Raw genomic sequence first — 12,694 nt, forward strand, 5'->3', positions numbered from 1 at the left:
TGCCGTGGAATGACGGCGTCACTGAGGGGTTTGGGCCGGACCCGGAGCGGGGATCTCGCCCTCCTCTGGCCGGGATGCGTTCGGTGTTCGGTGTTTGTGTTTGGCTCGGGTGCAGCTTTTCCTCCACCAGAACCCCCCAGTCCTTATCTGCAGACTCTCAGCTCTTCTCCCACTTTGTGCTGTCCCTGTGCAGGTGCAGCCCCTTCCCTTGGCATTATTGAATTTCACTGTGTCAGGACTCTCAGCTCCTCTCCCACACTGTGCTGGTGCTGCGACTGTCCCTGTGCTGGTGCAGCGCCTTCCCTCGGCTTTATTGTCCTTCCCTGCAGGACTCTCAGCTCCTCTCCCACTCTGTGCTGGTGCAGCGCCTTCCCTCGGCTTTATTGTCCTTCCCTGCAGGACTCTCAGCTCTTCTCCCACTCTGTGCTGGTGCTGCGACTGTCCCTGTGCTGGTGCAGCCCCTTCCCTTGGCACTATTGAACTTCACTGTGTCCTTCCCTGCAGGACTCTCAGCTCCTCTCCCACTCTGTGCTGGTGCAGCCCCTTCCCTCGGCTTTACTGAACTTCCCTGTGTCCTCTTGGTGCCGCTTCTCCAGCTTGTCCTGGGTGTCACCAGCACTGCAGCTTTGTGTCACCTTTGTGAACCTTGGGACACTGTCAGTGAGGAAGGGACTGCAAAGCCCCGGTAGCACCCAGAGCCCTCAGGGACACCTTTGTCACCCTGTCACCATCCAGCCAGTCCCTGACCCCCCTCTCACAGCCGTGTCCCCCCAGCTCGGGGGTGAGGATGGATTTTGGAAGGGGATGAAGGCAGCTCCAGGCAGAGGGTGCAGCTGTGGATTGGGGTGTCTGGGGATGGGCATTATAAGGATGTCTGTGGTTTGGGGATGGGGACTAGGGGTCTCTGGGGATGGGGATTGGGGTGTCTGTGGGTTGGGGTGCCTGGGGATGTAGATTAGGGTGTCTGGGTATTGGAGTGTCTGGGGATGGGGATTGGGGTGTCTGTGGATTGGGGTGTCTTTGGATGGGGATTGGAGTTTCTAGGGATGGGGATTGGGGTGTTGGGGATGCGGGTGTCTGGAGATGGGGATTGGGGTGTCTGTGGATTGGGGTGTCTGGAGATGGGGATTGGGGTGTCTGTGGATTGGGGTCTCTGGGAATGGGGATTGGGGTCTCTGGGAATGGGGATTGGGGTGTCTGGGGATGCTGCTCTGTCACAGTTTGGGGTGTGCAATGAGGTCCCTCGTGCTGAGGAGCACATTTAGGGCACAAAGCTGCTGGGGCAGCTGTCTTGGGAGCGCAGGGGAAATGGGCAGAGCCCCCAGCGGGTGGGCAGGAGCTGGCACTGACCCCAAAGGGCCCTGCAGTGGCAGGGAGGTGACAGGGACACAGCAGGAGAGGATGGCTCAGCTGGAACACCCCACTGCCAGGAGGGGATGGAGCCTGGCAGGTTCTTTGTTGGCTCCATCTCGAGCTGTTACTGAGCTGCTGCAGCAGGATTAAATTCCTTAAAGGAACCAGAGTCTGGCACTGCTCTCTGGGAGCCCTGGGGCTGAGCTGGGGGGGAAACCAGGAGCAAATGTGGGATGGGCTGTGGGGGAGCCAGCAGGGCCCCAGTGCCAGTCTAGGTGGGAATGCAGCTGCCAGAGCAGCTCCAGGATGGGTCACAGGGAAGTTTCCTGAACAGTTTCTGACCCAGATGGGACCCCAGGTCACCTTCCTTCTCCAAACCTCCAGCACCAGGTGACGGACCCAGTATGTCAATATGTAGGGAACGATCAACCTTTTTTTTTTTGTGCTTTTATATTGATAATCCCCTCTGGCCTATGGCAACCCTTAATTTTGTTGTTCGGTACCTGCAATAATAATGTGTGTAGGGCAGTGTTAAATCCCTTGAAACTTTTGCTTTTTAGTATATTAGCAGGAATGCCACGTTAAGATCAAGGGAGGAATTCCTGGTGAGGAATTTCTGGAGCTGCTGCTGTGAAGGGGCTTCAGTGCCAGTCTGGAGGGGCAGGAATGGGATGGATGGATGGATGGATGGATGGATGGATGGATGGATGGATGGATGGATGGATGGATGGATGGATGGATGGATGGATGGATGGATGGCCAGAAAGGTTCCTGAATTGCTGACCCATGTGGGACCCCAGCCCACCTTCCTTCCCCAAACACCCAACTGCTGCTGCTGGATGAGTTCACCTGGCATCCTTGCAGCAGGGAGGGAACAAAGGGAGAGTGTTAAAATTTCCTGAGCATATTCCACATCAATTCTAAGAGCGGGTCTGACTCTCTCCATTGTGCAGCACTTTGGTGCAGTTCCTGCAGTGGATGGAGCACAGGGCTGGGCTGCGAGTCCAAAGGCGCCGGGCTGGAGCGAGCCCAGAGTCCTTTAACCATTTTAAAGGATGCAGTATGAAATGTTTACAATCCTGGGCTGTACCGTGTGCTGGACACTGTGTTTGGTGCACGGTGATTCCTTCCTGAGGCACTTCCATGTCAGAGCTCCCGGGCTGCCCGTGCTGTGTGGCCGGGCCGGGCACAGAACCCGGGGAAGGAGCCGCTCCCGTGGGATGTGCCCAGGGAGCCTCCTGGGGAAGGGGATCCAGGCCAGGGAGAGGCGCCTCGGCTCCAAGCCGCTCCTTGTAGCTCTTCAGGCCATAGCGGTGACATCGTCCCCTCAGGGCCCGCTCAGCCCCTCACAACCCGCCGCCCTCTTCAGCCACGGCCTCCTCACTTTGCCTGCGCCTCCTTTGGGGCCTCAAAACCCCTCGCACAGAGCACTGCATTTCGCACCCTCGCGGCCCCGGCCCCGGCCCCGGCCCCGGCCCCGGCCCCGGCCCCGGCCCCGGCCCCGGCCCCGGCCCCGGCCCCGGCCCCGGCCCCGGCCCCGGCCCCGGCCCCGGCCCCGGCCCCGCTACTCTAAGCAGGTTCCCAGCCTCAGGCCGCTTTTAAATTGGCCGCGAGGCCCCGCCCTGCTCTCTGATTGGCCCTGCTCCGCCTTTCCAACTCCTATTGGCTGCGCCCCGCGTGATGCATCATGGGGGTTGTAGTTCCGAGCCCGGCGCGAGGCGCTGTGGGGGCTGCGGTCTCGGTGCCGCCTGCGCCCCCTGCCGCCGGCAGCGGCTGCTGCAGCTCCGAGCCCCGGCGGGCGAGAGAGGGGAAGGTCCCGGGGGTACCGGGGGTCCTGGAAGGTCCCGGGGGTCCCTGGGAGGTTCCGGAGGGTCCCCAGGTTACAATTCGTTCTCGGGGACCTTCTGGTCGAAGCTGCGATCCAGGCCGGCCCCGCCGTCACCTCCAGCCGGGATCGGTGCCGGGGGACAGCGCCGGGAGCCGCAGGGGCTCGGGAACAAACACACATCTGGAACACACACACACATCTGGAACACACACACACATCTGGGACACACACACTCACCTGGGGGCACGCACACCCCCGTGACACAGACAAACAGACAGACACACACCTGAGGGACACACACACACACCTGGGGCACAGACAGACTCACCTGAGGGACACACACACACACACTGGGGACATCAAAACTCATTCTTGAGGACACACGGACACACACACATACATCCAGGAGGACACCCAGCCCCGTCCTGTCCCCAAGGCCACTCCGTGTCCCCAGGGCTCCCATCCTCTGTCCCCAGCACAGCCGCTGTCACCTCGAATCGCGCCAGGTCCCGCCCGTGCCGAGGCAGCGGTGACGGGCGCAGTGCCCGAGGGTCCCGGTGGCTCCGTGTGTCCCTCCCCGAGCGGTGACAACGCTGTGTTTCTCAGGGGACACTCCCTCATGGGGACAGGGCTGGGGTAAGGGCGGCACCCAAGTGTCCCCATGACAGCGGTGCAGGGACAGGGACTGGTTTGATAAAGGAAGCGGCGCCGGGGCGGGACGTGGTGGTGGTGGTGGCACAAAGAGCCCGTCCCCGGCGTTGGGGACACTGGGGACACACACAGCAGACCGGGACAGATCACAGCTCTGCTTTACCATGTTGTCACCCCCCGCCCCAGCACAGCCCCCCCAGGCCCGGGGACCCCCCGAGAGCCCCGGCAGCGCCCCGGGGGCGGGCAGAGAGCGGCGGCGGGGCAGGGGGGGCACAGCCGGGCATGGGGGTGCCGCGGGTGCCACCCCCAAGCCCTGCAGCCCCCGGCACTGACGGGAACAGGGGGCTCGGAGCAGCCGGGAGAGCGGGGAGGGCGATCCATGGGTGGGTAGGGGGTGCCGGGGGGGAGCTGGGGGGCAGCAGGGACACCGTGGGGCTGGGGGGTCACTGCGGGGAGATGCGGGGGGCGCCGGGCTCAGTCCGAGTAGATGATGAAGCCGGAGAAGGTGCTGTACTTGTTGTTGTTGCCGCCGTGGGCTTTGCCCCCGTCCAGCTTGATGAACACCTCGTCGCCCGCGTCCAGGTGCAGGATGACGCTGTTGCTGGCGTAGTCGTAGTTCTGGTCGGCGTCCTGAGCGATGGCGCTGGCCCGGACCTGCCCAAGGGACACCGGCTCAGGGCACGCCTCACACACATCAATGGGATCCACCCGCCCCGGGGCAGCGAGGGGTGTCCCGGGTCCCCCCCGTGGGATCCCAGCACCGCCCGGAGCCCCCCCGGACCCCGCGGGCACCGAAACGGGAGCGCGGGGCTGGGTGTGACAGGGACGGTGGCACAGGGGGGACTGCAGGTGTGGGGTCAGTGCGGGATTGCAGCCCAGACACGGGACCCCAGTGTGGCACAGGATCACAGCTCTGACAGGGAACCCCAAATCCTGGTTTGGATACAGGACCGTGGGTCAGATGTGGGACCACAGCTCTGACACAGAACCCCAAATCCAGGTTTGGATCCAGGACCGTGGGTCAGACGTGGCACTACAGCTCAAACACAGAACCCCAAATCCAGGTTTGGATCCAGGACCGTGGGTCAGACGTGGCACTACAGCTCAAACACAGAACCCCAAATCCTGGTTTGGATACAGGACCACGAGTCAGATGTGGGATCACAGCTCTGACAGGGAACCCCAAATCCAGGTTTGGATACAGGACTGTGGGTCAGATGTGGGACCACAGCTCTGACAGGGAACCCCAAATCCAGGTTTGGATACAGGACCGTGGGTTAGATGTAGGACCATGGTCTGACACAGAACCCCAAATCCAGGTTTGGATCCAGGACCACGAGTCAGATGTGGGATCACAGTTCAGACACAGAACCCCAAATCCAGGTTTGGATCCAGGACTGTGGGTCACATGTAGGACCATGGTCTGACACAGAACCCCAAATGCAGATTTGGATCCAGGTTTGGACACAGGACCGTGGGTCAGACACGGCACCACAGCCCTGACCCCAAATTCAGGTTTGGATACAGGAATGTTGCTCAGACATGGGACCACAGCTCAGACACAGAACCTCAAATCCAGGTTTGGATCCAGGACCGTGGGTCATTTGTGTCACCACAGCTCTGACTCAGAACCCCAAATGCAGGTTTGGACACAGGACCATGGGCCAGGTGCGGCACCACAGCTCCACACGGGACCACGGCTCTCCCACAGGACCCTGGCTCTGGATTTGGATGCACAGCTCAGACACAGGACCCCAAATGCAGGTTTGGATCCAGAACTGTGAGTCATTTGTGTCCCCACAGCTCTGACCCCAAATTCAGGTGTGGATCCAGGAACGTGGGTCAGATGTGGGACCACAGCTCTGACACAGAACCCCAAATCCAGGTTTGGATCAAGGTTTGGATCCGGGACCGTGGGTCAGACGTGGCACCACAGCTCCACACGGAAGCCCAAATCCAGATTTGGATCCAGGTTTGGACACAGGAACGTGGGTCAGACATGGGACCATGGTCTGACACAGAAGCCTAAATGCAGATTTGGATCCAGGTTTGGATCCAGGTTGGGACACAGGACCGTGGCACCACAGCTCCACACGGGACCACGGCTCTCCCACAGGCCCTGGCTCTGGATTTGGATGCACAGCTCAGACACATCCCCCCTTCTCTGGGTTTGGATCCAGGGCCATTTTTGGGACACAGCCCCCATCTCTGGGTTTGGATTCAGGGCCATTTTTGGGACACAGTCCCCATCTCTGGGTTTGGATCCAGGGCCATTTTTGGGACACAGCCCCCCATCTCTCTCTGGGTTTGGATCCAGGGCCATTTTTGGGACACAGTCCCCATCTCTGGGTTTGGATCCAGGGCCATGCCTGGAACACAACACCCCATCTCCCATCCCAATCCCAACCCAAACCCTGCATCCCGGGAGCTGCACGGGGACAGTGAGGGTGTGGCGAGGGCTGAACCCCCATCCCCATTACACAGACCCCCATCCACCCCCAGAAAGGTTCCCGGAGGAGCCGTCCCCGCCCGCAGCAGCGGTTCCGTGGCTGGAGCCGCCGCAGAATTCTGTGGGTAATCAAATCTCCGGCGGAGCCTCGCGGGGAGATCGCGGCGCTGGGTGACAGTGACAAGGCGGCTGCTGAAATCCCAAGTGAAATGCAGAAAGCGCTGCGCCGGGAGAAGGTGCCGCTAATTACGAGCGACGAGAATCGCCTCTTAATTGGGCTCGCACCGGCGAGCGGCTGCGGCGGCCCGGAGCGGTGGGACAAGGACGGTGTCCCCTGCAGTCCTGTCCTTTGTCCCCGGGTCACTCCTCACCCAGCCGCACCTGGGACGATGTTAACTCTGGAACCCACCGACGGCCAGGCTGCGATCCCGCAGCACCCACTTTTAACATTCACCCTGTGCCCACCCTGTCACCTCGAGGTCCCCATTGCAGGTGGGGGAGCCCAAATCCCGGTCAGTCACAGCGCCCCAATCTCCTGGGTCCTGCTGCGGATCGGGAGTGGAGGAAGAAGCCAGGAAAGAAGGAAGGAGAGCCAGGAAAGGAGGAAGGAGAGCCAGGAAAAGCCATTTGGCTCCGTCCCCCCCGCCACAGCTGGAGCTGCCCGGTGCCATCCGTCTTCCCTCGTTAAGGAGCCGCCTCATCACGGCGAGCCCGCCAGCCCTCGCTAACCAGGCAAGATAAATGGCAGCGCTGGGCCCGGGCTGAGGCGCTGCCGGCACCGCAGAGCCACGGCAGGGGGGCTGCCACCACGGCCACCAGCGATGGCTTCACCCCTTGGTGCTGTTCCGTGCCTCAGTTTCCCCATGGGGTGGCACGGCCCCAGCCTGGGCTCTGCTGCAGCCACTCTCCCTGACCCCAGTGACAATTCTGAGGGGTGTCCCTGGCACTGGGGACACTCTGGAGGGGTCCCCAAGGTGGCTGCACCCAGCAGCTTTCAGGGGACAGTGGGGTGCTGCCACGTGCGGTGACACTTGGGGACATCAGGGACGCCTCGTGCCCCATGTGCCACCATGGCCCAGCACCCTGAGGTGGCTTTTGAGCCCCCAAACTCAGTGGCAGAGGCTCCTCAGGATGCTCGGGCACAGCTCTGGGTGCCCCCCATACCCTTGGGTGCAGCAGGAGATGCCCCCAGGACCCTCCAGCACATCCGTGTGTACCCTTGGGGACTGTCCCCAAGAGTCCCCTGGGGCTGTGACCCTCCCTGAGCTGGGCCTTCTACAGCATGGGGACCCCAAACCCACCCAGTACCAGCCCTATCCATCAATTAATCAATCAATCAATCAATCAATCTGTCCCTCCGTCCGTCCGCCTCTCGCTGCCCTTGCCTCAGCTACGGGGCTAATACAAATAATAATTAATGCTAATTAAGCACCAGCAGCAGCTCCCCTGGCTCTCATTAACTCCAGCCCCGACCCAACGCTGATGGGCAGCCCCCAAACCAGCAGCACTGAGGGGATTTTGGGGTGCCAGACGGGACCCCCCCAAATTCTGACTGGCTCTGAATATTCCAGGATCAACCTTTATCTGCTGGGAACCCCACGCCATGCCAGGAACGGGGCATTTTTAGCAGAAATCCCCTAAATAACCCAATTTTTTAATTATTTGGGCCATTAAGGGGGGAATCTTCTTTCTAGCTATCGATGCGGCGATGCCTTGTTAGTAATTAACAAGCCGTTAATTAAGTTGCATCGCCCGCCCGAGCGCTGCTCCTCTTGACAAGGAGCTCCAAAGCTGCTGGAAATTCATCCAGAAATGTTGATCTAGGGGGTAGAAGGTTTGGGGCGGTCCCCCAAAAGATTTGAGGGTTGAGGTGATTTTTTGGGGTGCTCAGTCCGGAGTGTTTGGGGAAAGAGCAAGAAGTGCCAAACAGCGCTGGAAACCCCCAAAATTTAAGGCTTGAGGGAGGGGGAGGACAAAAATAATCTCAATAAAAGGAAATTGGAAGTGTTTGGATGGAGAAAAGCTGCGGAGCGAGCGGCTCCTGCCGTGCTCCCGCTCGGAAGGGCTCGGGGAGGGTGACAGTGATCCCACTCCTCCTCACAGCCCGGCTCTTTTTGGGGTGAAAACTCAGTTTTGGGGGTCCTGGGTGCTCAGGGCAAGGAGGCATCGCGGGTTTTGATGCCGGGGGAAACGCAGCGTGGATGGAGGCGCGGGAATGCAGCGGCGGTGCCATCCAGGGGAGCTGAGCTCGGTGACATCCCCGAGGGGACACGGCCACGTCTTGTCCCCCGAGTCCTGGTGCGGGAAAGGGGCGCCCCAAAAGCGTGGGGATGGCGAGGCTGAGTCCTGGCATTGGGGGTTCCAGCGGGAGGAGGGGAGGGGAAGGATGCAGCCACCCTCGGGGTGTCCCCCGCGATGTCCCCACTCAGAGCCAGCCGGTTCCAGGCTGGGGGTGCAGCCCCCCAAAAGCGGGACCTCCGCGGGGACAATGGCATGGCCAGGGGGACACCCCCCAAGGAACATCTCCATGGCCAAGGAAAGAGCTGAGGGAACCCCTGGGGACACGCCAGGGTGGACGGTGACTGTCCCCAGCACTGGGAGAGGGACAGGGGACACGGGGCAGCGTCTGGGAATGGGAGGAGGAGGAGGATGGGACACCCCAGGGGTGCACCCAGAGCCTGTCATTGTCACTGGGATAAGGACAGGACACCCCAGGGGTGCACCCAGAGCCCGTCATTATCACGGGGAGGGGGATAGGAGACCCCAGGGGTGCACCCAGAGCCTGTCATTGTCACTGGGAGAGGGACAGGGGACCCCAGGGGTGCACCCAGAGCCTGTCATTGTCACTGGGAGAGGGACAGGGGACCCAAGGGTGCACCCAGAGCCTGTCATTGTCACTGGGATAAGGACAGGACACCCCAAGGGTGCACCCAGAGCCTGTCATTGTCACGGGGAGGGGGACAGGACACCCCAGGGGTGCACCCAGAGCCCTGCACTGTCCCTGGGAGAAGGAGAGGACACCCCAGGGCTGCTCCTTCAGGGTGGGGAGCAGGATGGAGCACCCTGGGGACACAACCAGAGCCTTGCACTGTCACTGGGAGAGGGACAGGAGACCCCAGGGGTGCACCCAGAGCCCTGCTCTCTCACTGGGAGAGGGACAGAGCACCCCAGGGCTGCTCTTTCAGCATGGGGAGCACCCTGGGGACACAATCAGAGCCTGTCATTGTCACTGGGAGAAGGAAGGAGCATCCTGGGGGAGCATCTCCAGCACTGGGAGAAGGATGGGGCATCCTGGGGATGCAGCTCCAGAGAGGGGAGCAGGACAGAGCCCCTCGGGGGTGCACCCCGAGCCCATCACATCGCTGTGAGGAGAACAGGGCACCCTGGGGTTACAGCTCCGTGCCCAGGAGAAGGATGTGGCACCCTGGAAACGCACCCAAATCCCATCATTGTCACCCAGAGAGGGACAGAACATCCCGGGGGTGCATCCCTGGGGGTAGGAGAAGGACAGGGCATTCTGGGGGCGCACACAGAGCCCATCCTCAGCACCGGGAGATGGATCAAACACCCCAGGGGCGCATGGCAGTGTCTGGGAGAAGGAGGTGGATGGACCCAGAGCCCATCCCTGCCGCTGGGAGAAGGAGGTGACACCCAGGGGATGGGAATAGGATGGGGGCCCTGGGGAAGCACCCAGAGCCCGCAATCAGCGCTGGGAGGAGGATGTGGCACCCTGGGGGTGCATCCAGGGGCCGGGAAAAGGACGGAGCCCCTGGGGAAGCACCCGCGGTCCATCGCCAGCACAAAGAGGATGTGACACCCCGGGGCAGGAGAAGGATGGAGCGCCCATTCTGAAGGCAGGAAAAGCACGGGGGAGCACCCACAGCCCTTCTCCCGTGCTGGGGGATATCAGAGCTCCCGGTCCCGCGGATGGAGCCGGGATGGGGCAGCCCTTACCTGCCCGTTCTTGCAGAGGTCGGCCCACATGCTGGTGCCGTCCCCGCCGCGCATGAGGACGTGGTAGGTGAAGAAGTAGGTGCCGGGGATGGCGCAGGTGAACTTGCCCGAGGCGGCGTCGTAGCTGTTGCCCAGGTTGGTGACCACGTCGTCGAACTTGAGCACCTCGTAGCCCTCGTGGGGGTTCTTGAGGCCGGCGTAGAAGGCGACCCGCGGCACCGTGCTGTAGGTGGCCGCGCTCACCGCGCCCGTGGCGCCCGGTCCCGGTAATCCCGGGGGTCCCGGTCTTCCCGCTTCGCCCCGCGCCCCCACCGGCCCCGGCGGCCCCGGTTCTCCGGGCGGCCCCGGCGGTCCCGGTTTGCCCGGTCTGCCCGGTTTGCCTTGGGGACCCTGCACCAGCGTGGAGGGCGGCGGGAGGGGGCCGCGCTCGGCCGGTTGCTGGGGGGGAGCGGCGGGGCCGTAGGGCTCGCAGACCATCCGGCAGGTGCCCAGCATCTCGTAGCGACCGTCGGTACCGGCGGAGCTCACCAGCACCGGGATGAGCACCACCAGCACCAGAACCATCACCACCCCCGCCGCGGCCGCCAGCAAAGTTTTGCGGCCCAGGCTGAGCCGCCGCCCGGCCGGGGCGCGCTGGCGCCCGGGGGAGGGAATGGTGCCGGCGGGGGGGAGCAGGGCGGCGGCGGCGGCGGCGGCGGCGGCGGCGGGGGGGGCTCGGGCTGGCGGCGGCTCCGCTGCGCTCCGCTGCCTCCGGTGCGCCCCGCGCCGCACGGGCCACGCCCACCCCGCCGGGCCACGCCCACCCCGCCGCCGGACACGCCCCCTCCATCCCGCCCATCCAATCAGGACACGCCCATGAAAGGGAAACTGAGGCACGGAGGTGGGATCGGCCCCGCTGACCCCCTCATCCAATGGGGGGTCCCTCGGTGTCCCCACGCCAGACCCCGAGCACTGCGAGTGTCCCCGTGGAGCTGGGGACACCTTTGGACTCTGTCACTTGCGTCCCCACAGAAGAGCACCCACGGGGCTGATCCTCAGGGCCCGCCCCGACTCCCTGCCTCAGTTTCCCTCACAGCCCAAGCGGCACCCATCCATCGCGGTCGGCCTCCGTGGCATGGGATGTCACCGCTGGTGGCACAGTGACAGCGGGACAGCCGCAGGTGCCACCGCCGGGCTGTGCCAAAGAGCCGTGCCCGGGGCCGGGCCCCCGAGGGCTCATGGCACGGGGGACACGCGGCTGCGCCCGCTCCGTCGCCTGCCATCTCCATCAGCCTCGGCGGGGACAGCGGGACGCGATGGCAAGTGACAGGCGCCGCCAGCGCCGGGGGTGAGCGAAGGACGCGGGGATGGGGGAGGGCGACACGGACACACGGGCACAGAGCGGCCCGGGGCCACCGCCAGTGCCATCCGCCACAGCGCTTGGGTGACAAAACTGAGGTGGCATCAACCTCAGTGGCACCTGTGAGCTCCATAGGGTCATCAACACCCTGCCCCCCAAAAAACACCCTGAGGGGGCTTCCCCTCATCCCCCTCACTGCCAAAGCCCAGGGGACACACGGGGGACAAGCCCCAGCCCCGCCCCACAAGAGGGGGAACCAAGGGGACTTTTGACAGGCATCGATCGCCCCCGCATGTCCCCCGGCTCCCGCAGAGGCTTTAATCAGCCAGCAGAAATCAATTAGCTTCTTTTAAGGAGGCAATTATTGCTGGGGTCTTTACAAGGCTGGGGAGGGGGAGAGCATTTTGGGGTGGGGGCGCTGCCAGCACCGTGCGCCCCCCTCAAAGTTTGTCACCAGCTGTTTCCCTGATGCTTTTCTCCATCATTTTTGTCACCCCCCCCTGCGCACCCCCCCCATTCCTCGTTATCTTTCTGCTTTAACAAGTGCCTAAAAATACGCCTGGCGAGGTCACGGGCTGCGTGAGTCACCAGCAGCACGGGGACACGGTGGCCCGGGTGGGCAGGGGGCTCTGCGTGGGGACAGGGTGGCCGTGGTGGGGACACAGAGGGAGGACAGGCCCACGCTGGCTGCACCAGGGCCCTCGTCTCGCCTGGAGGCTCAGGGGACATCCCTGGTGGTGGCTGCTGCATCCTCGTGGTGGGGACACTGCCCCAGGTCACCTTGTTGCCACAGGGCATCGTGTCCCCTTGGCACAGTCACCACCCCAGGCCACAGCATCACTCTGGGCCACCCTGTCCTCATGGCAAGGCCACCACTCTTGGCCACCATGTCCCCAAGCTGTGGCATTACAGAGCCAGGATGGCCCGTGGGACAGCAGCATTCTATGGGGGACACAACACCCCAGGTGACACTGCTGGAGCCCCTGAGGCGCTCCCTGTCCCCAAGGCCCTTGAACCAGCTCCATGCACCTGGGCACAGGGAATGGATGGCAAAGCTCCAAATGCCACATTTGGGAGTGCAGGAGCTGGGCAAGGGACAAAGGCGGGAGGTGGCAGCAGC

The 12,694-nt window shown here is 63.1% G+C and overlaps 1 protein-coding gene across 1 annotated transcript; it reads right to left on the bottom strand.

The window, feature by feature from the left end:
* Positions 1-3,573: 3,573 nt before the first annotated feature.
* On the bottom strand, positions 3,574-10,907 carry C1QL1 (complement C1q like 1). The gene is made up of 2 exons (XM_063178713.1): positions 10,236-10,907; positions 3,574-4,486 (listed from the first exon to the last, which is right to left on the bottom strand). The coding sequence occupies exons 1-2, from the start codon at positions 10,797-10,799 to the stop codon at positions 4,307-4,309; spliced, it is 744 nt and encodes a 247-aa protein (XP_063034783.1). The 5' UTR covers positions 10,800-10,907; the 3' UTR covers positions 3,574-4,306.
* Positions 10,908-12,694: the final 1,787 nt, after the last annotated feature.

This window comes from Melospiza melodia, chromosome 30, assembly GCF_035770615.1.
Source record: "Melospiza melodia melodia isolate bMelMel2 chromosome 30, bMelMel2.pri, whole genome shotgun sequence".
NCBI lineage: Eukaryota > Metazoa > Chordata > Aves > Passeriformes > Passerellidae > Melospiza > Melospiza melodia.

Coding starts and splice junctions, on each gene's coding strand:
- C1QL1 (XM_063178713.1), bottom strand. CDS start 10,799: ATGGTTCTGGTGCTGGTGGTGCTCATCCCGGTGCTGGTGAGCTCCGCC. Junction 4,487..10,235: donor ACCTCTGCAAGAACGGGCAG/GTAAGGGCTGCC, acceptor TCCCTTGGGCAG/GTCCGGGCCAGCGCCATCGC.